Source organism: Canis lupus, chromosome 2 (genome assembly GCF_011100685.1).
Source record: "Canis lupus familiaris isolate Mischka breed German Shepherd chromosome 2, alternate assembly UU_Cfam_GSD_1.0, whole genome shotgun sequence".
Taxonomy (NCBI): domain Eukaryota; kingdom Metazoa; phylum Chordata; class Mammalia; order Carnivora; family Canidae; genus Canis; species Canis lupus.
Window position 1 is genome coordinate 12,925,805 of NC_049223.1, and position 25,539 is coordinate 12,951,343.

At 39.7% G+C, this 25,539-nt stretch overlaps 1 protein-coding gene across 16 annotated transcripts in view; it reads left to right on the plus strand.

The window, feature by feature from the left end:
* The window catches only part of ARHGAP12 (Rho GTPase activating protein 12), a 155,102-nt gene that overhangs the window by 125,152 nt on the left and 4,411 nt on the right, over window positions 1-25,539 (plus strand). For 5 of the 16 annotated variants that reach the window (XM_038529875.1, XM_038529874.1, XM_038529879.1 and 2 more), the window contains 2 exons: window positions 19,356-19,444; window positions 22,471-22,812. The exons of 1 other annotated variant lie outside the window; for it this stretch is intronic. In XM_038529875.1, the coding sequence (XP_038385803.1) occupies window positions 19,356-19,444; window positions 22,471-22,715 (334 nt within the window). In that variant the 3' untranslated portion in view covers window positions 22,716-22,812. Of the gene's footprint in view, window positions 1-720; window positions 3,118-10,367; window positions 10,405-19,355; window positions 19,445-20,334; window positions 21,244-22,470; window positions 22,813-23,432; window positions 25,490-25,539 lie in introns of those variants that run through there. 10 more of the 16 variants (XM_038529882.1, XM_038529888.1, XR_005355203.1 and 7 more) reach the window with 9 other exon arrangements.

Genomic DNA, 25,539 nt, shown 5'->3' on the forward strand with positions numbered 1-25,539 from the left:
TGCTATTTGCTGTCTTTATAACTTGAAGAAGCGAACTCCCCTGGGTCTTGTTCCTCATAGGTAAATGATCTGGTATAAAAAATATTTACTTAAAGCGAATATTATATGCGAAGCAGTTATATAAAGCCTGGTGTGTAAGTGTTCAGAAATTGTTGAAGTTAATTAACATGAAGATGAGATGTTGGTTATCCAATGAGGAATATTAAATTACCTTAAAGCCATCATGGCTTTCAGTTACTACATAGCCATTTTAATAACTGATTTTTGCCTTCTGACAGAGAGAATACTAGAATAATAAAATAAATTATCCCAGTGAGGGAGATTAAAAAACCAAACATAGAATTAATAAAATGCAAATTTAATCTCTGAAACCTAATGAAATTTTTTTCCCTATCATCCTCATAGATTGACTATTGTTACCTGAATTGTAGCTTATACTTAAGTCTGTGTCTTACTTTAAACTCTAAACTGAAACATCACACGTTTAAAGTTTGTTAGAGTATTTGTAATTATACCTTTTAGCTGTGTTTATCCAAAAGAAATCTTCACATGATATTTGGACTGAATTCTGCTTGGTTAAGTAGCTTGTATGTATCTTAGGAAAATGAGTACTATTTCTCATTTCTAAATGCACTGTTTATGTTTATGATACAATTTGAAGAATTTTTCCTCTCGTATGTTTTATTTTCTCTTTTAACAATTTTTTTTTCCATCCCTTAGAGTTATAGAAAATGGAGAAAAAAACCGAATGACCTATCAGAGTATAGCAATTGTTTTTGGTCCCACTCTGTTAAAGCCAGAGAAAGAGACTGGTAATATAGCAGTTCATACTGTCTACCAAAATCAGATTGTAGAATTAATTCTACTGGAAATAAATTCCATCTTTGGGCGTTGATTCTTATTGAAGACAACCTGTGGAATAGAAGCTGAATTCCATCAGATTTGAAACTCTTATACGTGATGTATTTTATTTTTGGACCAAGCAGTGACTCTTTGATTTTGCACTTTTTTGAGGGATCAGAAGGGAATGGGAGAGTCAAAAATGTGTGTTAGGCCCTCACATTTGCTGCTTTGTTGCAAGTTGATATAACTGTGTGTAATTTTGAATTAATTTTATCCTGAATGTTTGCATTTCATACTCTGAATTTCAGTAAAAATCAAACTTGCAGTTCTAACCAGTCGTATACACTGGATAATTTGGTAAGAAAACTACTTTTTTTTTCTCAAACTGGATAATGTAGAATTTCTTCTCATGATTCATTGGATTCATCACTTGATAGACTAGTACTCACTATCAGTTATTTTGAAGACGCTCTTGGGCATTCTAAACAAAATGAAGTATATCCTTTTTGAAACCTGTGTATTTCTTTTTCAGGGTTTCTGCATGCAGTGGCAGTCTTAAGTATTACAATTCATTATAACCCAGTTGTAATCCCTTGGCAGAGGCTTGCCGCCTTCACTGTGTTGCACACTATCCTTACTGGATGGATGTCTTAATCGCTTGTTTGGGCAGCACACTAATATTACTTAACACACTGTGATATACTGGAGTTTAATTTAGCACAAGTCAGTTCAGGGTATTTTGGGGCTGTGTGTGCTACGCTGATTTATAGCTAACAATCCTAATTATATCTAGTGCCATACTGAGTTTTTGGTATGACCTTGTGGAAACAGACATTATTTGATGTAAATATAAGCTAAAGACTTAATGTCCTTTAGCTTACGTATATAATTTTGTTGTATAGTCTCAGAGTACATTCTAACCTGACATTTCTAATCATGATATTGGTAATCTTTTCCGTGAGTATTAGGTTTCCTCCAGAAATAGGCTGTTATTTGAGAAACTTAACTGTGTGCACTTTTAGATTTTAATTACATTTACAGGCAAATCACTGTAATGCAAATGGTACTGGAAAAATACTGAATAGACTTGCTAAATGGTAAATGCACTACAAGAGGAACCTTTTAGATAACTTAATATGTACAGAATACATTAGAAAAAAATTTATTACAGAATTCTAACTGCAGTATGAATAGTGGAAACCCATATGTAAATTAGACGGATGTCAAATGGAAAGTGACATTGCTAAATTTGAGAATTTCTTTTTACATTACTAATGTAGATTAATTTGTATAATAAAACAGGGTTTGGAAGGTTTTGTTACAGAGAGCATGGTCTGTTGAAGATATTTTAAGATGTATTTTTCTAGATTAACTGATGTATATGAAATGTCTAATCTGAATAAAGAAAACCATAAGAGGTTTAGAGATTTTCCATTGGAAATGTGCATTTTGGTTTTCAGTTTTTTTTCTTGTTTTTGCATTTACTGGCATATTCTTATACCTCATTTTTAAAAAATCAACTGAATCCATTATTTCCTGTGGTAAATGTATTTCCTCATTTTTTCACACCTTTTCTACTCCCTGCCATGCCAATACCTCCACTATCCTCCCTCCAATTTTTATTTCTTCATCAATATTTGAAAGTGATTTGTGACCAAGACTCCTTTTCTTAGAATGGCATTGGTAATTTACAGTTTGCCTTCCTTGGGAACAAATAGTTTTTGTGTACAATCTGCTTAAAAAAATCTCTCACCTGAGTTTTGTCGTAAAAATATTAGTTGTTGTTGTGGTCTTGTTAAGTTGTTAACAAACCAAGCTACTTGATAGCTGTGGAAAGCAGATTGTTTTGGGCAGGGAGAAAAAGACCCAAAATGAGAATGTGTTTATATTTGCCTAACAATGTCCTGAACAATACAATATGCTTTAGAACTGGCCTATGTAGTGATTGTATGGCAGAAAAACCATTAGACTCAAACCAGTGATGCTCTTTCTCTTGGTAGCTGTGGACATAACAAAGATTAAAAATTGTCCTGTGTTTCTTGTTTCAGAGTACATGTGTGTGTATGTGGAGTCTTAAATGTTTTATTAGTCTACAGCAAATTAGTTTATTGTAATATTGTATGTACAGTGAAATCAATGTCATGTGTTTTCATCCTTTGTGAATTAAAAATTCTCATTTTTTTTGTAATAACAGAACCAGTAATATTTTCCTGTCTTGACGATTTTTAGTAGAAAATATATTAAAGGCTGAAATAAATTGTAAATGGAATTTCATTTGCTAATAGGCTTTACTTCAGCATGTCGTTTATAAAGAAGTGGTTCGGAATTGAAAGAAAAAGCATATTCAAGTATGTTATTATATTTAATTAGAAAAAAAATACTTATTTAAATTTTACAACTGTAAGGAATTTTACCTTTTACTCCATAAAAGTGATGTTACCTTTTAGTTAGAGGCAAATCTGCAGATTTCTTTTCTTACGGGAAAAGCATAAATAGAATAATTCAGCCAAACTGGGCTTAGGCAGATGTGTTGTGTACATATACACACCTATGTGTATGTTAAGTGGGTGGGTATATGTCACCGCTGTTACATGCAGATGAAAACTCTTAACAGTATTAATGGCAGATATCTGGAGACCTTTGTGTTAGTTCAGTTGCATGCCACGCTACTTTGTAAGCTGGTAAAACTAGATGTTAAGAAAGCAGTGAGAGGGAAAAAAGAGTTATTCCATAATTTTGCTAAGAGATTCTTTTCCAGCTTGTGGGAGAGATCCTCCAATTAAATATTTAAAGTAAACACGTAGTTTCCCAGGACACTAATTTCTCCAACATCTTTAGGCATTTAAAAAACACAGGAATCTACAACATGTCATCTTAGTCAAGAAGAAAATAAAAATAGTCAAATGGACGTCGTACTCTCACTGGCCTAATAAAAGTCAAATACTCCAGATCACATCTATATAGAGAATTGAAAATGGGTAGAAAATAAGATTTTATGGAGTTTTCTAGTCTCTCTGAACTCTAGCCATCACCTCTAATGATCCTCTTTTATAGGAAGTACATTTCTGGTACATGACTAGAGACGGTGTTTAATAGGGACTGTAGCCTGTATATTACATTCCTGGGTGTGGGGCACAGTTTTGTTTTTGTTTGTTTTTTTTTAAACAGTATTTCAGTATAACTAACACAGTTCTGTTAAATGCAACTTTAGTTTTAAACCAAAAAATATATATATACACACACACATACACATACACACACACACACACACACACACACAAACCCACAAAAAGCAAAGGAGGCTGCAAAACAAAATCAACAGCCTAACAATAATGGTGTATGAGAATCTATTGGAAATTCACAAGCTGCAGACCCAGGCCAAGCAGAGTCAGCCTTGGTATTCTAGGGAAGGGGGAGTACAGAATGCCTAATGAGACATTCTGTAACCACTGAAGACAAGGGACTTCTCCCGAAGAATCTCAATTAGTCTTCTCAACTGAAGTTTTGTGGGCCAGTGGTGGCTGGCTGTAAATATATTCAGCTGGATTGAGCTTTTACAAATTAGCCTTATGTGAATATGGCACTTAAATGAACTCTTTCATTTCCTTCATTGCTTCCCTTCTCCCACAGGAAAAAAAGGAAAAAAAAAAAAAAACTTTCATGGCACTCTCATAAACAGAGCACTTGTAGAACAAGGTAACTGTTTAACAAACCACTACAAAATGTATTTAGAGAAGTCTGGTTTCTTACTTTTTCTCATCAACCCTCTCCTCTCTTTATTTTACTTCCTCTCTGTGTTTTCAGAAAAATGTTTTTGGTAAAGATTTTTAAATCACCAATGCTGGTAGCTAAATCAGGTAGTTCTAATAGTTGTGGCTCGCACTGCAAGTAGCATTGAAACTTGTCATGAATCTTGTAATATTGATAAAAGTCATGAGGACATCAGAATAAATGAGGCTGCATTAGCCTTTGCAGAGGTAGACCTCAAACTCTGTAATAAGCTGATGGTGGAGTAACCAGTGAAGATTCAGGATAACATTCAAGGCCACCCTTCTCCTCCTGGGCATCTTGAGAGATTGTTCACATTTAGGTAAGAGAACTTGAGTTCACTCAAGTAGAACTGAGTCTCACTGATAAAAGGACAAAACCAATAGGGACCCTCACATTCATAGCCTTACTTTATGGAGGCACAAAATGATAAGCCTAAAACTGAAGGGAAGAGAAATCTTGATTAGTTACATTATGTCTCTTTTAAAGTTTGTGATCAACTTAAGTAAAGCATATTCTGGTATGTTTAAGTAATATCATTTGAGGAAGAAACTAGTAACTTCTCTACCTATTGGGAGCATCTGTTTCCAAGCTAAGTTAATTTTTATGTGGCATATTGAAACTAATACTTTGTTTTATATATTATGTACATCTATTATGAATTTAGAGGTGGCAGGGGAGTAGGTATTGCTTTCTGCTGGTCTCTTCTAGTTTTAGTTACATAAATAGTAAACCAACATCCCTCTCCCTCCCTTGCAAATCATCAGACTTCAGTGGTTCTCTTTCTACCGGCAGACGGCTGACGTTCTGGACTGGCCATTGTGTTCGTTAATCTCTGTTTAATATGGATATCTGCTTTCACTTTGAGTTCTGAAACTGTGCTGTCCACTATTGTAGCCACTGGCCACATGCGGCAACTTAAATTTCATTAAAATTAATTAAAACATGAAAATTCAGTCACTTTTCAAATGTTCAACAGGGACGTGGAGTTTATGGCCACTGTATTAGAGCAGATATAGAACATTTTCACCCTCAGAAAATTATTCTGGACAGTGCTGTGATAGAAGATTGGTTGTGAGGAATAAGGAATTACACAATACAAAATTCTTTAAAAAAATGTATGTTCTAAAGCATTATATTTCATAATTCACCCTCATGCTTGTCTCAAGTACATGCCACTAGAAGAGTTTAAAATCAAGGAAAGAACATTTTTCTAAAATTCTGTCAAACTCTGAGTATTTGTCCCATTATATGCTCCCATTATGGGGTGCTGAAGGGTGGTAAATGTGATTTGACTTCTATTACATCTCCATTAAAATGCTTGCAATTTGGTGAAAGTCCGTTTGAAACTGCAGCCTAAGAAAAGCTTCAATTGACATTGTTGTCTGGGAAATGTAGGAATGCTATACTATCAGATAATATTTGAGACTATGTTACAGCATTCTTATAACATCTGGATCTTAAGAATTTTCACCTTGGTGGGAAAGGTTTTCTGAAATCATATTTTACAAACCGAATAAATAATGAAAGAAATGGTTCTAATTAGAGCATTCCCTTGAGATCGGAGTTCACTCACCTTGTATTTACTTCTGATTTTTAATAGTTCCCTATATGAGGTAGTGGAGGTCTCCAAAAATCTACATACAAAATTTCTCTTTAAATGAGTGATGTCTACGGAGGCCCGGGTGGCTCAGTGGTTGAGCGTCTGCTTTTGGCTCAGGGCATGATAGCAGACTCCCAGGACTGTGTCCCACATCGGGCTCCCTGCATTGGAGCCTGCTTCTTCTGTTGCCTGTGTCTCAGCCTCTCTCTCTCTCTCTCTCTCTCTCTCTCTCTGTCTCATGAATGAATAAAATCTTAAAAAAAAAAAAAAAAAGACTTTAAATGAGTGACATCTAGCCACAGATACAGGGAAGTTTTGGTAGTCTCAAAGTGAGTCAGTCTGAACATGATTTCAACCAGATGCTTACTTAGGCATGGACAGTGACATGGTACATAGATTCCATAGACAAGATGCTAATTAGCATTTTTCATTTTTGTCTTTATCAAGATGTTTATTTTAAGGGTCTCAGACCAGATTCTTCTTTTTTTTTTTTTTTTAAAGATTTATTTATTTATTCATGGTAGACATAGAGAGAGGCAGAGACACAGGAGGAGGGAGAAGCAGTCTTCATGCCGGGAGCCTGATGTGGGACTCGATCCCGGGACTCCAGGATTGTGCCCTGGGAAAAGGCAGGCGCCAAACCGCTGAGCCACCCAGGGATTCCCCTCAGGCCAGATTCTTCTTTCAGAGATGGTACTTCTGTGCATAGTTGACATATATTCTGGTTGAAGTAGGTGCTACTGTTGTATTTTCAACCTTGTGAAGGCTTTCTGTTGATAAGTATCTTAATGTTCTAGGTAGTGAGTATAATAGCTTGTTACTTTAATTAACCCAACCCATTGACAGATTGCTTCAGTTCAGACTTAAAGCAAATCATAAGGTGAAGAAGCCTTGCTATCTAGTAAAATTAACTCCCAAAACACTCTTCTTATCTGCTGATTAAGAAGTACATTGGAATGCAAAATGATTCTTTCTGGGTCCTTTCTTCTGCCTGCCTTTTATCTCCCCTCCCTTCTCTGTCTCTTTAGTTGGCTGTTTGCTTTAGACCATCAGATGACTGGCTACTCACAGAGGCTGTTTTGAGACTTATTTGAGGCCCTGTGTCTAAAGTGTCCAGCTTTCCTGGAGGGGAGTTAGAGTAAAAGAGGAATCAAAGGCATCTAGGGAGACCAACACAGCTGTGTCAAGGAGGAAACTAAAACTTTTACAAGGAGCAATCCCAGCATCTTTGGATGACATAGTTCTAAATGTGAGATTCCTGGAATTCGGCCCCTTATGTTAGTTGACCAGATCTGATGTAACATTTCTGACATCTGGCTTCATCTTACGATTACCCTCTTTGATCATGTCCTTGTCTCCTCACTTGTTCTATTAGCCAAATTGATTGCCTGAACAGTGACAACCTTCTTACCCATCTTATCATTCTAAACAACTGTAGCATATTTAGTTGGCAATAATGCTTCTACAGAGCCAGCATCAGACAACATACAGTTGCTATCTTAAATGATGGGTAATACTGAAACATCTCCCACTGAATAGGAGGTTGGAAAGAGAGTTAATACAGCAGTCTGCTAAGAGCCCATTCATTCATTCAACAAATTCAATTTGTTTTAGGTGTTAAAGCATAGAGTTAACCTCTAGAGATAAAATGGTAAACAAAATCGATGGAATCCCTGCTTTTATGTTTATAATTTTGAGATTGGTAAAGGGCAGCTGATATATAATTCTGACCTATACCTGTGTTGAGTAGGTGCATTAAAAATGGTCAATCTCTTGGGACGCCTGGGTGGCTCAGCAGTGGAGCATCTGACTTTGGCTCAAGGCGTGATCCTGGAGTCCCGGGATCGAGTCCCACATCGGGCTCCCTGCATAGAGCCTGGTTCTCCCTCTGCCTGTGTCTCTGCCCACCTCCCTCTCTCTCTCTCATGAATAACTAAATAAAATTAAAAAAAAAAAAAAACTTAAAAAAAAAAAAAAACGGTCAATCTCAAGTAGTTTTATTAGTGTGCCTTCCAGATTGGCCACTTGTGTTGTGGTCATGCCAGTCTACTGAGATTGAGCTAAGATTTATTGCTGCATAATTTGGTAACATGTTAATGACATAATTCTTGAGTATTTGTTGAGGTGAAGTAAGGAGTTTATCAAATATAAGAAATACTGACGGCTTTGATGAAGCATAGTTTCAATTGATGAGGCCTGGTTTTAAATAATTGGATCATCCAAGCCATGAAACATTAAAATGGGAAGTGAAATATTCTCAATAAGTGTTAGGAAAAGCATGGATTTAATAACAATAGTGGTTCCAAAAGAAATCCCCATACTTTGGTATAAAATTAAATACATGGAGAAGATTCTGGTGGTGACAGCATAGTTTTTCAATTTACACATTGAAACAACAACATAATCACATTGATGGTAAAAATATTCTTACCTTATTGATACCTTATTGATGGTAATAAGGTGTTCTTGCAACCCTCCGGATACTAGTAGGTGGGATTAAAGCACCAACACCTTAGAGGTAGGCAATGAAACTAGTGTCTCAGAGGAACAAGAAAAAAGCAACAGGTTAGTGTCTAACTAGCTCTGAGAACCAGAGAACCACAATATAACCATCAGGACTTGAGGGCCTAAAACATTCTAGCCTCCATGAATTCTCAAAACCAACTTGCCAGAGCTTTCTTCAGAACAAGTCACATTGAAGAAAAGTTGCTGAGAGTGGAATCTAAATTGAACAGGATAGGTACACCAGACCCAAAAGATTGTCTAGTTCAAAGTGGGGAAAGGGAGTAGAGCCAGGAAATCCCAGGAATCAAGCTGTCATTTTTTTTAACACAATGCAAAAACAACACAAGAATGAATCTGTTAACAAAGCTTTCCTGAATCCTGTTTCAAAACTTCAAGAAAATTAATTTTACACAAAAATGAGCAAAATAATAGTATTAAGGCTAAATCCCATATAAAATTAGAGAATAAAGAGCACAATAACGTGTGTGTTAAATGGAAACGTGCTCACAAAAGAAAACAATTATTGCAAAAGGAACTCAGAGTCTAAGAAATGACATATAACACATGAAAGAACAACATAAAACAATTATAAGAGCTTGACAACTCAGGAAAGGATTAGAAGGAAATATTTCAGATTGTACATAGGAACGTAAAAGCACATCAATAATACCTTAAAGTATAAAGAAAAATTTTTTTAATTTTTTAAAGAAATTTTTTAAGTCAAAGATTTTATTCATGAGAAACAGAAGAGAGAGAGAGAGAGAGGCAGAGACACACAGGCAGAGGGAGAAGCAGGCTCCATGCAGGGAGCCTGACGTGGGACTCCATCCCAGGTCTCCAGGATCATGCCCCGGGCTGAAGGCTGAGCCACCTGGGCTGCCCAAGATTTTTTTTTTTAACTAAAAAGTGTCATTGAAGATAGGCAAAGATCAAACATGGAAATACTAGGAGTTCATAAAAAAAATAAAAAATAAATTAAAAAAAGCAAAATAAAAATACTTCAAGAACCTGAAATTAGGAAAGAAATTGAAATTCTATATTGAAAAAGCACAGCAAATAACTAATACTTAAAATAATCAATACCAAGATATAGTCTAGTGAAATAGAGTATAAAGAAAAGCAAATCTTTTGGGCATCTGTTTAAAAAGAGCATGTGATTTGTATTAGAATTTTCAAAAGTAACACTTCATACCAGATGCAAATGGAGAAATATATGTAAGATTCAATCCAAGTGAAATAGATTGAATAAGAAAGGCAAGCTGTGTGATACCTAAATAAGGCATTTATTTGTAAGGAAATACATGAATCTAACGATTGGAAGCATGATGAAGGGCATTTAAGAGAAAATAAAAGGAAATATGTAGCACATCAGTATAATTACATGATGCCACCTACCTATTTGGAAAATTGAATGATGTCTGCTTAATATAGATTATATAACAGAAATAATCCATTGAATTAAGGCCTTCAACTATCCTGACGTCTGCTAAGAGTGCTTTTTAAGCTATATTCAGATAAAGACTTACAAGGCCTACATCTCCAGCAAACAGAATAATCTTCAAATAGGAAAGTGTAAAATAAGTAATGCAGGGATATGATTGCAGAACAAGGAAAAGCTATGAAAAGTTTTAAATGACTCTATCTCCAGGACAAGGCCAACTACATCCTAATATGCTTCTGCTTCCTGAAGAACTTGCAGGTGGACTCCAAGAAGAACAGGTCAGTGATGTTCAATAGGTAATAGAGAAAATATTCACAAGTCTCAAAATGGACAATTTTTTCTGAAGTTAAAAAATGGTATCCACCATCCCTTTCACCAGAAAGGAATGCTATAAATATAATCTTAGATTCAGCAAAGACTTTGATGAAATTGTACACAATGTCCTGTGGATAAACAGATAAAAATTATCATCTGTTATTTTTAGAGAGATATCCAGGTGTTGAATACTGAGAGTATTAATAAAAGAGCTTGGTGATATAGTACCAGAATACTATTGAATGACCTAAGACTTTCTCTTAATACCATGTTGTTAAAATTATCTGTTAATGACTTAAAGCATTAAACCCTGAAAATAATACAGAACTGAGAATATTAAGCAATAGGGCTGATGTCATATACAAAATTATATTAATAGACATGCTCTGGCTTCTGTGGCAGATTAATTTGTATCAGATGGACCTTCCAGCCAAGAACAACTTGGAAAGCTGATAACCTTTTTAAATATTATTGGGGTGAATTTACATAAAATAAACCCACTTTAAATGTACAGTTTGATTAGTTTTGAAAAATGCATATACTTGTGTAAGCCAGTACCACAACACAAAGAACATTTCATCACTCTGAGAAATTCCATGTGCCCCTTTTCAGCCAATACCTGTCCTCTGTCCCTGGCCTCAAGCAACCACTGATGGGCTTTCTATAACTATAGATTAGATTTGGCTTTTTCCGGGGTTCCATGTAAACGCAGCCATACTACATCCACTCTTTTCTGTCTAACTTCTTTGATTCAGCAGAATGTTTGTGATTGACCCAGAACCTATGATGAGTGTATCATCTTTTTATTGCAGAGCAATATTCCATTATGTGTGTATACCACAATTTGTTTATACCTTCATTTCTTGAAATTTCTGTGGAAAGGGAATTTATTGGGAAGGAGGCATAGGAGTGATAAAATGTGCCATATTTTGATAGGGGCATGAGTTATGTATTTGTCAAAGTTCCTCAAACTATTAGGATCTCTGAATTTCCTTGTATGCCAATTATGGCACAATAAGAAAGAGGGTGGGAATGTGTTTACAATTTTAAAAGTAATTTACCCTCTATGCTTGACTATAAGGTCATCCAGAATATCTAATTCAAAAAAAATCGAAAATAAAGCAATAACTGATGAAAATCAATAGAGAAAAACAGATAATAGAAAGTTACACGTGAGTTCCAGATATTGCAATTGTCCTTTATAAAAGCTGTGATTAGAATGTTGAAGACATTAAATGAAGAGATCAAGCATTTCAGTAGAGAACTAGAAATTTTAAGATTCAAATGGAAATTCTGGGACTGAAAAATAAAGTAACTGAAATTAAGAACTCAAAGGTGAGCTTACATATTAAATACAGCTGAAGAGAGAATTATACCAGAAGATATGTCAAAAGAAAATATCCAGACTGAAACTCAGGAAGACAAAAGAATAGAAAATAAAGAATTGAACATAACGGTTACATGGGACATAGTGAAAACAAATTTACCTAAAAAGTATATAGGTATGATTTGTGGGGCTTGCACACATGCATATGTTTACTTGTGTGTGCTCACATGGCTAAAATATATTACAAGAGTAATACAAATGATGAGAGGCAAATAGAGCCAAGATATTCTGAGGTATTGACATTGTTTAGGAAGTGTTATAAATTAGGAAGTTATAAATTAGAGTTATAAATTAGGAAGTACTAATTTATATCAGATTTAATGAATCAGGAGACTTACTGTAATCTAATAAACTGTAGTAAAGGAAATGAAATACTGAAAACCATAAAAAAGGGGGGGTGGGGAAAAATGGTAATGTAGGATAGATGGGAAAAATAGAAAACAAATAGATGGTAAGTGGGGATCCCTGGGTGGCTCAGCGGTTTAACGCCTGCCTTTGGCCCGGGGCGCCATCCTGGAGACCCAGGATCGAATCCCACGTCGGGCTCCTGGCATGGAGTCTGCATCTCCCTCCTCCTGTGTCTCTGCCTCTCTCTCTGTATGTCTATCATGAAAAAATAAATAAATAAATCTTTAAAAAAAAATAGATGGTAAGTCAAAACAAAAATAATACAGAAAATGTGAAAAGATTAAATGCTTTACTTAAAAGTTTATCATACAGGGATGCCTGGGTGGCTCAGCGGTTGGGCATCTGCTGTTGGCTCAGGTCATGATCCCGGGATCTTGGGATCAAGTCCCACATCTGGCTTCCTGTAGAGAGCCTGCATCTCCCTCTGCCTATGTTTCTGCCTCTCTCTGTGTGTCTGTTTGTTTATGAGTAAATAAATAAAATCTTTAAAAAAAAAAAAAAAAGTTTGTCCTACTTGACCAAACCAAATCAAAACTTACAAATATACAACTTACAGGAGTCATGCAACTACACAAAAAAGTTTAAAAGAATGAAAAAAACAAACAATGAAACAGAGTTATAGATTAGACTTAAGGCAAAAAAGATGACTAGAGATAAAGATATTCATATTGGTAAAAGAGCCAGTTTATCAGAAAGATACAAAAAGCCTGAATTTCATGCAGCTATTTACATAGCCTCAAGACATGGAAAGCTAGAACTGTCAGAACTGAAAGAAGAGAGAGACATATTCGCAATATGGTCAGAAATTTTAACCACCTCCCTTAATAACTGATGGAACATGTGAAGAAAAATCAAGGATATAGAAATGTAAACACCATTAATTAATTCACCCTAATTGATACGTGTAGAACACTTCACCCTCAGTGTTAGAGTGCATGTTCATTTAAAGTGCATGTTAACATTTACCAATATTGACATAATGTTGGGCAGTTAAGGAAAATTTCAGCAACTTTCAGTGAACTACAGAGTGCTCCCTGACTAGTGTGGAGTTACACAAGAAATCAGCATCAAATGGAACTATAAAAATCACACATGCTTGGAAATTAAACAGTACACTTGTAAATAACTCAGAGGTCTGAGAAGAAATTACAATGGAAATTAAAAAATATTATAACAATACTGAAAATGACAGTTCACCTCCTATAAATAAGCAAAAGACAACAAATTAAACCCACAGAAGTAATGACATTAAAAGAAAAAAATAGTTAAGTGCACACAAGTAGGGATTAGTAAAGCCCAAAAAACAGCCATTTGAAAAAAACTAATAAAACTGATGAAAGTAAATAGTCCATATCAAGCACAAAAATGGAGGTGATGTCATCGCAAATTCTAGAGATATTTAAAGATAGAGAATTTTATGGAGGGGTACCTAGATGGCTCAGTTGGTTAAGTGTCTGATTCTTGGTTTCAGCTCAGGTCATGATCTCAGGGTCCTTCAGTCAAGACCCCCATTGGCTCTGCGCTGGGTGTGAAGTGTTTTGGAGATTCTTCCTCTCCCCCTGCTCCACCCACCACTTGTGTGTACTCATGCTCTTTCTCTCAAATGAATGAATAATTTGAAAAATAAATCTTTAAAAAAGTATTTTATGGAAACATGCCAGTAAATTTGAAGATTTAGATATAATGGACAAATTCCAGGGATAAAAAACCTTTCCAAGACTGACACAAAAGAAATAGAGAATCTGTCAAAGACAAAGGGCTAATCTTCCTAATATATAAAGAGCCCTCAGAAATTAAGAAGTGAAAGACCAACAAGCCAGTAGAAACATGGACAAGGAAGGAGGGGAATAGCAATCATGAAGGTACTAAGCGATTCATTATCACTGGGTGCTAAACTAGTGTGGGAGAGCTGCATGAGAAACAGGACATCTAGTCATTCTCAACTGTAAGTGCTTCAGTTTCTACACACTGGAGTCCCTGCGATAGCTCTATTATTATTACTACTGCTGTTCTTTTTCTATCAGCCCTCAATTTACTCTTCTTGGTGGAAAGATCTAGATTGACCTAATCAAGCCTTAGAAACTGTTTTATCCCCATTCAGCTTTGGTGGTGTAATTCTTTCCACTCCTAAGATGCTATCCTAAAACTCTTCTTGAATTCTCAGATGCTTTGTTTGGGATTGGTTAAAGGGACAATAGTAAAATTAGGAACATTTCAATTACATTTAAAATGTAAGGAATCTAATTTTTTTCCGGGTCGTGTTCTGCTATTTTCTTCAAAACAGATCGTTAGGAAGAAAAAATCTCTGTATAGTAGTATCCAAGACTAATTTCAAACAACTTACCCATTTTTGAACTCAGTATCTGAGAAGTCTGATAGGCAGTGAGATCTATTAAGACTCTTGTCTCAATCCCTTTGGTATGAGTTTATACTTCAGCTTAAGGCACCAGAGTATGTGTGATATTTATTGATCTAGTCTATATTGACATAGACTTTCTTTTTAAAAAAAAAAATTTAAAGCTTTTATTTATTTATTCATGACAGCAGAGAGAGAGAGAGAGAGAGAGAGAGAAAGGCAGAGACACAGGCAGAGGGAGAAGCAGGCTCCATGCAGGGAGCCTGATGTGGGACTCGATCCCGGGTTTCCAGGATCACACCCCGGGCCGTAGGCGGCACCAAACCACTGGGCCCCCGGGCTGCCCGACATAAGATTTTCAAGATCTCTGTTCTATGTTGCTTTGGGTTGGGGTAACCAACACAGAACTGTCCACTCATTTTGAAAATGACTACATTTTGCATAACATTCAAAAGTGAAGGAGAAAACCATCTTTCACTTAGTATGGAAGTGATTTGTGCAGAGACTGCCCTTGTTTCCCTTCATTTCACCTAAACAGAGCGATCAGTCTGCATTGTTGTCTGTTTTTCACACTGCTCATCAATAAAAGGCACATGGTCTCCTTCTCCAAGTAGCTGAGTCTGCTTGAAACTTTAATAGTTACTGTTTTATGAGCCAACCTGCTTCAAGTTTTTCTCTTAGAAAATGGTTATATTTTATTGAGAATAATTGTGCTGCCAGGTAATGGAAAATAAACATTAAACACTGATACTATCATGCTCTTGACTTGTCTAATTTTCCTAGTTCATAATGCATTGTGGCTAGACTGATGAAATCAAACCATTAGTGGTAAATTACCTGTCAGACTGATTTGTCTGTTCTGTTCATTATCTTTGGTGAAAATATGTCTGAGATGGGATATGTGTGTGTTTTAATTTCCTTGAGCTTGGAGTAGAAGCTGGAAATGCCTCTTTGCAGAAAGTAAACTTAGTGTGCGTATGTTTAAAGTAAAATAGCGATCTACTCATAACCTAGTTTAGATGTTCGAAATATAATCATCGAGCTCTTACTGTTTTGGATTTTTCTTGTTTATATGAATTAATCTCAGGGTCCTAGAAAACAGCAGTGGGAACTCTTCACTCTTTATCTTTACTACCCAGAGGGATTTTAAGGACATACCACGTACATACATCACTCTGCTAGGCCCTGGACAGAAGGTTTTCCCACTCCTTGGGTGTTTGAAGCTGAAAGCAGCTTTGTCATAACCACATGACAGGCTTCCAAAGAGCAAAATGGAAACCGTAAGCTGATTCCAAAGTAGACTGAAGTGTAATTCCATTCAAAAACTTAGGAAACAGTATTTTTGCATCTGGAGACAACGTGGCAAAAATTTAAATCGGTTTTTTGTCTTAAGGTTGAAAGAGCATTTTTAAAAACCTTTGGTTAGATGAGAAAACACTTCTAGTATCAGCCTCTCCTCCCATGATCTTCAGATTCCTGAAGACTGCTTGAACTGTTTGTTTGCAAGCAGAGGGCGAGAGTAAAGTCATCTTGAACCAAGCAGATCTTGGACAAGATGAGGCAAGTAGCACCATCATCAGAATCATGGGAACATTCTGTGAGGAGGCAGAAGGCTTTGCAGAGCTGGGTCTGCCCGGCAGATCTAGGTTCTTTATACGAGGCAGTGCTGTGCTCTGATATGTTTGTTCTAGTGAATTCAGGAAAGACGTGGATAGGAGAGGACCTCTGATATTCACTCCTTGATTCCTAACCAGCCAGCCAGTCAGTTCCAGAGTGGACGTTACTGCCTCAGAGCAGGGCTTGGCGAAGCGGGGCTCTGGGATGACACTGAGGCATGGAGGTTAAGAGTGTGCAGGCACTGGGACCAGAGAGACCTAAGTTCAGATCCCAAATTCCTCAACTGGATTTGAAGCAGATGTCTTGAACTTCTTAGGACTTCAATTTCTTTGTTCGTAGAATAAAAACCTTAGCATCTTCTTCACGGTTTTTAAAATAAGGATTAAATCAGATAATGTATTTGGAACACTTTGCATAGTGCCTAGTTTATAGTAAGTACCCAAAAAGTGTTGGTCATATAGCATACTTTGATATTACTCCAGCTATAATCCTATAATAAATTTCCTTACATTGTTCATATATTGGGGTTTATTTGGACTTTATAAGAACCCTGGGAAGTAGGTGGGTAGGTCTTACTATTCCATTATGAAAGAAGAGAAACTAAATTTCAGAAAGATCAGTGCCTGACAAAGGCAAAGTGGCAAAGTTGGGAGAAACTGTGTTCTGAGCTTCTGCAATTCAGCCATTCAAAAATAATTTTGAATGTGTTAAATACTAGAATTTATGACAAATATTACCAGATAGATTTTCTGCTACCAAGGTGTTTATAGTCTTGTGAGGGACAGAGATATTAATCAAATAATCCCACTAATAAATGTCTAATTCAAAACTAATTTAAGGGATCCCTGGGTGGCTCAGCAGTTTAGCGCCACCTTCAGCCCAGGGCGTGATCCTGGAGACCCGGGATCGAGTCCCGCGCCAGGCTCCCTGCATGGAGCCTGCTTCTCCCTCTGCCTGTGTCTCTGCCTCTCTCTCTGTATGTATCATGAATAAATAAATAAAATCCTTAAAAAAAAAAAAAAAAACTAAACTAATTTAAGTGCTCTGGAAGCAGGGAAGGAAGTTTTATGAAGGTGTATTTACCAAGGGGCCTGACTTAGACTTGGGGGCAGAGCAAGGTTACCTGCAGAAATGTCAGTGGAGCCAAGGTCAAAAGGATGAGTACAGGTTAGCTGCTCCCAGAGAGAATGTAGAGCCCCAAGGGTAAGGCCTGGCGGGGGGGGGGGGGGGGGGGGGGGGGGGGGGGCGGGCGGCCAGGAGACCATGGGTGCTTCCAGGAAGTGGGAGGAGGCCAGTGCAGCCGGAGGAGGTCACAAAGGCTGGGAGGAGGCAGGGACTGGGTAGGTGGAGATGGAGATGCTAGCTGCTAATGCTTATTGACTCTGTGCTGGTCCAGTAGGCTGGGCCCGTCTGCGATCGCCCTACACCAGATTCTGAGCTCGAATTTCCCTGTAACTCGAGGCTGCTAATCCAGTTTAGGGCTGGTGCCCAGGGATGTGTTGTTCCTTTCATGTTTTCCCTCATCTTGCTTGCTGGCTGCAGAGGCGTCTTGCCATGACCCCTGGGCTGTGTGCACATGTAAGGCGGGGAGAATGGGCTTGGGCCCAAGTGGAAGCTTCCAAGGGAGAGGGTGTCCTGTTGGCTGCCCTGTCTTGGGGGAATCCCGGGCCTTGGTTTCCGTTCCTTTGCCCCCAAGAGGCTGTTAAGGTAAGATCCATTTAGTTTGTCTATTTTATTTTATTTTTAAAAAGATTTTATTTATTTTTGTGAAAGAGAAAGAGGCATGTGAGAGCTGGGGAGGGGTGGGCAGAGGGAGAGGGAGAAGCAGACTCCCCACTTAGCAGGGAGACCGGTGTGGGACTTGATCCCAGGACCCTGGAATCATGACCTGAGCCAAAGGCAGATACTTAACCGACAGCCACCCAGGCGCCCAAGTTTGTCCATTTTAGCAACAGCTCTCAAGGTCAAAGCAGCTGAGATGCTTCAATGCTCTCTACCCCTCTGGGTTTCCATTGCCCTTAGTTCTAGCCTGATAGTTACTATCTGGTCAGCTTAGTGATGCTTTTAAGGAGTTTGTTTCTATTTTATCCAGTATTTTTTTCACCGCAGTGAGCAGCTTGGTCTGAAAATCGGGTGTGCCATTGAAGGAATCAAAAGCCCACCTACCTATTTCTGGCTTCTCGCTCCGCCTTACGTAATCTGAGGGTGATAAGGGTTCGTTTTTTTCCCCTTGTTACTTAACGAGGAGTTAAGTAACTGGCGAACTCTTTTTTATTATGGAAAAATACATGTAACCCAAAATTTACCATTTTAATTGTGTAATTCTGTGGCCTTAAGTACATTTACAATGTTGTGCAGCCATTCCCAGAACTTTTTCACCATTCCAAACAATTTTATACGCATTAAACCACAACTCCCGTTCTCATGTCTAGAGCTTAGGAACCTCAGATGTGTCTCTATGAATGTCACTACTCTAGGTGCCTCACAGAAGTGGAATCGTACAGTATTTGTCCTTCTGTGTCTGGCTTATTTCACTTAGTATGAGGTTTCCGAGGCTTCCTTCCATTTTATGGCTGAATAACACACTGACCATGTCAATCCACATGCTGTTTGTCGGTTCATCGGCTCCTTCCACTTGGGGGCTGTTGTGAATGATGCCGCTGTACACGTGCATGTGCAGACACCTGTTTGAGGTGGTGCTTTCCATTCTTTCTCGTCGATTTCCTAGGAGTGGAGCTGCTGGGGCACACGATAAATCTGTGTCTAACTTTGGGAGGAACCAATAATGTGTTTCTCAAGTCACTTCTATGGCACATACTTTCTGACCTGGGGCCTTCCCCGCACAGGTCCTCACACCCCAGCTTCTCAGAGTCAGCAACCCCCGCCCCTGTCCCCCATGTGCTCCTGGGGTTCCTCCACCAGCCCTGTGACCACACAGGTGGGACTTAAGGGTGCATCTCCTGGGGCTTCCAGGAGGGCAAGGTCTATGTGTGCATCTAGCACAGTACCTGGCACGCTCATGAGCTCTGCTGATGAATGATTTTATATCCACCCTTCCCAGGGTTGTGGCCTTGGAACACAGCCTCTGAGAACCTGTTCCCCCTTCATCTAGAATGGGTGTAGATGCAGCCTGGACCGAAGGCTCAGAGCCCAGGCACACCCCGCGGACACGGAGCCTCGGACCTGCCCTGCTTCCTACGGGTGAGGACTCAAAGTTTGAGGGTACCTGCGACCGAGGTGTGCCCTCGTGGGTGCCACTCCCTCCTATGAGCACCAGCAAGCTTGGACAGTCTTTCCAGCAGCTAGATTCGGAAACAATCGAACACTTTTCTTCTCTTTATTCCCATTAGGTTTTTCTTCCTTTTTAACAATTGTAGTGGAGGGATGCCTGGGTGGCTCAGGGCATGACCCCAGGGTCCCAGGATTGAGCCCCACAGTGGTGTCCCTACAGGGAGTCTGCTTCTCCCTCTGCCTGTGTCTCCGCCTCTCTTTCTGGGTCTCTCATGAATAAATAAATGAAATCTTAAAGAAATTGTGGTGGAATATATGTAATATAAAATTAAGCATTTCAACCATCTGTAATCATACGTTCAGTGGCATTGGTGCATTCATAGTCATGCAACTTTGCCATTAGTTTTTCTTTTTTTAATTTTATTTATTTATTCATGAAAGACACACAGAGAGAGAGAGAGAGAGAGGGAGAGAGGCAGAGACACAGGCAGAGGGAGAAGCAGGCTCCTTACAGGGATCCTAATGTGGGACTCGATCTCGGGACTCCAGGATCATGCCCTGGGCTGAAGGGAGATGCTCAACCGCTGAGCTACCTAGGTGTCCCCCTTTGCCATTAGTTTTGAGAAGATCTCAAAAGAGATTTTCCCTTTCTAAATACTAAACAGGGTGTTACCCGAGGGAAACAGAGTGTGTGTGATTTTTCATAAATGTGCACAGCATTGCAGGTAGAATAGGTAGGCAGCACAAGGCAGCCCCCAGGCTGTGGAAGAGAGGGGGAGCCACAGCTCTTCCTTCACCACCCTTCCTCTCCCTCTACTCTCCCTTCTGTCCCCACTTCCCCCTTCCCTTTGTTTCTGTAGTATCGGAAGTCAACACAACTGAGGTTGTTCACCTTCTCCCAGAGGCTCAGCATCTCTGATGGTGTCTGCAGGAGCGGCGCTGCTCTGTGAATAATAGCGATGTATTCCGGCCTTGTGGGCAGTAGGTGATGGGGGTGCGGGCGGGAAGCAAAGCAAAACTAAGATAGCTGGAGTGGAAGGCTTTATTTACACATTTATTTATTTTACCAAACACCATATTTTTAAGGAATTAATCCGTTAGGTTTTATTTCAGGGCCATCGTTTTTAGAGCAAGTGCCATTGCAAACTGTAGCAGCTGCAAAGCAGGAGACCTCACCTGGTCGTCTTGTGGCACTGGGTCCCAGGCTGGCCTCCGAGAGACCTGGGCTCTGCTTTCAAGCTCCATCATCAACCTTGGGCCTGCCTGCGACCTCTCCTCATCTGCAAAGTAAAAGAGATGACAGGCACAGTGCCTACTGTGAGCTCTCTAGCTCTGGCGGTCCATAGCCTGTCTTCCACCGCTCGGGGAGGAATGTCACCCCCAGGCTCTGCACAGTCCTGAAAGCAGGATTGATAAAGCTGGAAGGACTGGAGGGAGCGAATCCAGTGCCCATTTTGCAGATCAGTTGGTTGTGGCTGTCGGGGAGCAGTGCCTTCAGGCTGAGGCAGATCAAGGAGCAGAGGCAAACTGTCTTGAGAGAACCAGCACCCTTGTGTCCCCTCCAGATCCCAGGCTGTCTGCACCAGGTTGGGCAGTGTTGAGACTCTCCCAGGGGTTCTGGACTGGGTGACTGGGGGATCCTGGGGCTCAAAGTTTGGCTTTCAAAGATGTAGGATAACCACAGGGACACCTCCGTGGCTCAGTGGTTGAGCATCTGCCTTTGGCTCAGTTTGTGATCCCGTGGTCCTGGGATCAAGTCCCACATTGGGCTCTCTACAGGGAGCCTGCTTCTCCCTCTGCCTGTGTCTCTGCCTCTCTCTGTGTGTCTCTCATGAATAAATAAAAATTAAAAAAAAAAAAAAGAGTTGTAGGATAATCACAGACCCTCCCCTTCCTCCTTTCTTTTTCTTCCTTTTCACCCAGGCAGTGGGCCTGTGCCAACCCCCGCCCCCCCCCCGCCCCCCGGCTTGCAGGAGCCTGTTGTTGATTTACGGGGACACGGCTCCTCTGCGTGCACCCAGCTGCATAACTTAACGGGATCTGTCACCTTCCATCAACTGCCACACAGCTGCGCGCAGGAGCAGCTGTCCTCCCGGCCTTTGTTTGGTGTCAGTGCTCATCTGGGCGCCGTGGGGGCCCGCTCCTCCCGGCGCCTTGACCAGTGCGGCCTGGGTCTGCCCGCCAAGTGCTAGGTTGGCCCGCGTATATACGGTGTCTTGTGCAGAGTTTACACTAGTGAGAGTGAGCAGAGGTCATCCATAAACACGGAGTTGTGGGTAACAGCATTTGCTCTTACAAATCATAATCAGCTCCCCTGGTGGCCTCTTAAACGTGTGTGGGGCTTTTCTTCTCATCCATAAAGTAGGCCACTCGAGGCAGAGGCTCTGAGTTGGCAAGTGTACAGAGCACATGTTTTGCCTTTGGTGCCTCACATGAAAGTTCAATCCCCAGTTTGGGCTGGAGAGAGTCTGTGTGCCTCTCAAAACACGTCCGCACACACCTCCCGTCACACATGAACACACGCACACGTGCGCTCCCTGGCCGGCCTCGGGAGTGGGAACCCTGCCGGGGGCTGGGCGGGCCATCCCGTGGACCGGGAGCCTCGTGAGGTGTCCCTGAGAGCCTCCTGCCTGCTGCTGCTGGCGGCCCCAGAGCGGGCCTGGGGACAGGAGTCCAAGTTCCCCACTGACCATCTGCCCAGATGCAGGGCTGCAGAGGGGAGGGAACGCAGGGTCCCAGACAGTCCACCCCGGGCGCCCCAGGGCCTAGCTCCTCCGCTCCCTGCCCCTGAGGCCTGGGGCGAAGGGGGACTTGAACCTCTGGGGCCCAGTGTCCTTATCTATAAAAAATGAAGGTGAAAGAACTTGCCCTCTTAGGGGCTGTTAATGGGATTTAAAGAAAGGATGTGTGTGAAGGGCCAATGGTTTTATTGGGGCCTCCATACACGGCAGCAGCGATAATAAATACTACTATTATTTTGTTGTCTCTGATCCCAGGAAGAGGACACGGCAGGGAGCCACACAGGCGGCAGAACCGGGGCCGGCAGAATCCAGTCATCAGGAGGCCCCGGCTCAACTGGGCTGCTCTCATCTGTCCCCCAATGCTGGGAGCTCATCCCTGCCGCAGCTACCTCCTCTCGCTCTTCCCGAGGTGCTGTGTTCCCTCCACACCCACTTACCCCAGAAGGTGCAGCTTGGTTCAGGTGCAGATGAGCAGGAGTATTATTAGACAAACATTTTGATTTGCCCTTGCCATTTATATGAATAACTGTCATATGTGTGTGTATACACTTTAAGGTATAAAATTAAATTATCCTGTATATCCTGGTTTTGAAACTTAAAATAAAATTTTTTTAAAGATTTTATTCATTTATTCATGAGAGACACAGAGAGAGGCAGAGACATAGGCAGAAGGAGAAGCAGGCTCCCCGTGGGGAGCCCGATGTGGGACTACATCCCAGGACCCTGGGATCACCCCCTGAGCCAAAGGAAGACACTCAGCCACTGAGCCACCTGGGCATCCGTGTTTTTGAAACTTTTTACCATTCATAATGCTGTGACTATTTTCCCACGTCTTTATAGGTAGTCTTCTCTAACATAATTTTTAATAACTGCAAAGTGGTCCCTAGTGGTCCCCAAGCTGGGGGTGCATGCAAGCCAGTCCACTGGAATGAGGGAAGAAGATACTACAACTTCCTTTCATACGAGTTTTTATCCAAACATAAGAGAGAACTTACAGTTTACTGATACTCTAACTGCTGGACTCGCCCTGGTGTTATACCCGGCCAGCTAGTCCCATGGCTACCTGTGGCACCTGTGGGTCCTGGGGGTGGGCAGTGGCACCCCCACGGTGTTGTTTGCTTCTGGCAAATTGCAGCTTACTGCAGTTCATGAGTCTAGGTTAAAGAGATTTTGCCCGATTATATTCTTTTAACTTTTAACCTTTATAAAATGAACAGGTGGCCTAAACATCTTCCTGAAAAGAAAACACAGTGCATGAGAAGAGAACCAGAAAATGGCAGAGTGGATTCTTCTTGAACTTCTGGCATGTCATAATTCTTATTAGATGTAAAAGAAAAATGCTCCAATATCATCAGATCTGAAAAGTCAGGCGAAAGTGTATTAATATCTTGAGAAGATTATGTGAATAATGGATATATAGTCATTTCACTCATGATGGCCTTACCTTAGCTGTGTATTATATACAGAGATATTAGCTAATGAGACTATCACCATAGGCAAGACATTAAAATATAGACATCGAGCTATAAGGGTAAATCCCAACATGTCACCGATGTTTAAAGTCAAGCAATATTTTAGTACTTAAATATTTTTGCTAAACTACTAACTAATAAATGTTTAGAAACTTAAAAGCCACATACCATGACAAAAATGCCCAAAATTGTCAGAAAATACTGTTGGAAGCTGCAAGGAAAGCAATTGCTGAATGTTTGAAGAAACAAGTATGAGAATACATAATGCAGTGTGGGAGTGTTGCCACATACTTGGATGAAAGTCCATGTGTTTCCAACAGGATTCAATTATGGCAGTTGCCAAGTTCTGCTTCCAGAACAAAACAAAACACATGAATTATGTTTGTGTAAGCCACTCTAGGAAGGATAATTGAAGAACATATATTCTCAATATTCAACGAGGTTTTCAGTAATGGTTAAAACAACAACAACACAAATGATGTAAGTATTAAGTGCAGAGAGGGCACCTGCTTTGGCTTCGACAAGATTCTTCTTCTTTTTTTTTAAGATTATATATATTTATATATTTATCTTTGAGGGGTGAGGCAGAGGGAGAAGAAGAGTCTCAAGCCGACTCCACGTTGAGCACAGAGCCAGATGCAGGGCTCCATCCTATAACCCTGAGATCATGACCTGAGCTGAAATCCAGTCTGGTGCTTAATGGTCTGAGCTACCCAGGCACCCCAACAACAAGATTCTTGAGCATCATTGCACAGATAATGGTTTAGCGTTGTGGGGAACAGCACTGTCCCTGGATCCTGGTCACAGTTCAAAATCCCGTGCTGCCACTTGCTAGCTCTGTGACCATGGGCAAGTCACCTAACCTCTCTGTGTCTCCATTTCCTCCCCTGTAAAATGGAGATAATTGTATCTACATGACAGGTAGTTGCAAAAAGTAAATGAATTCATATGTGTAGGGTGCTTAAACTATGCCTGACGTGTACTAAGTGCTCAACAAACATCAACTGATAATTTATACTGCACTTGACATTTATTTTTAGACAACCTACTACAGCAAAGAATTTGAAGCTGGAAGTTCTACACTGAGCATCAGTGATGTGCTTCAGTTAAGAAAATGAAGCTTTTAATATACAGTAGAATCTTCATGATATTTTATATATCAATTCATTATTATATACATATATATGATTTGTATAATATATATGTTTATATAACATAGAATACTTATGTTAGAATATTAAGGACATAGAGAATGAAAAAAATCTTTCACGTACACAAAAGTTAGATGTGTATCGTGTAGCAAATTAACAGTTAATAAATATAAAAATGAGTTAGGAACTTTTGTGGCTTCCTATATTATGTTACTTAGCTTTTAAAATATGTAAATAATTATATGGGGTTTGTCTCTTCAAATTATGGTGACATTTAAAAAAATGAATAAAACATGAAACTTTTTGAAAGAAATAGAGCATTTTTGTTTCCAGTGTTATAGGACTCTATTGCTGCAAAAAGTGCAGTTATATATAAAAACTCTCCTATACCCACTTTAAAATGTGGAAGCTAAATTTACTAACTTATTTAAAGATCTTCCAGTGAAATTTTTAGTATTTTGGATGTATTCATGTAAAATACAAAAAATTTAAGATCTATAGATTGAAATGCTAGCAGGAGAAAATCTCTTAGCCTAATTTCAATAAAAATCTCTGTATACTGTCCACAATAGCCAAACTGTGGAAGGAGCCTCGGTGTCCATCGAAAGATGAATGGATAAAGAAGATGTGGTCTATGTATACAATGGAATATTCCTCAGCCATTAGAAACGACAAATACCCACCATTTGCTTCGATGTGGA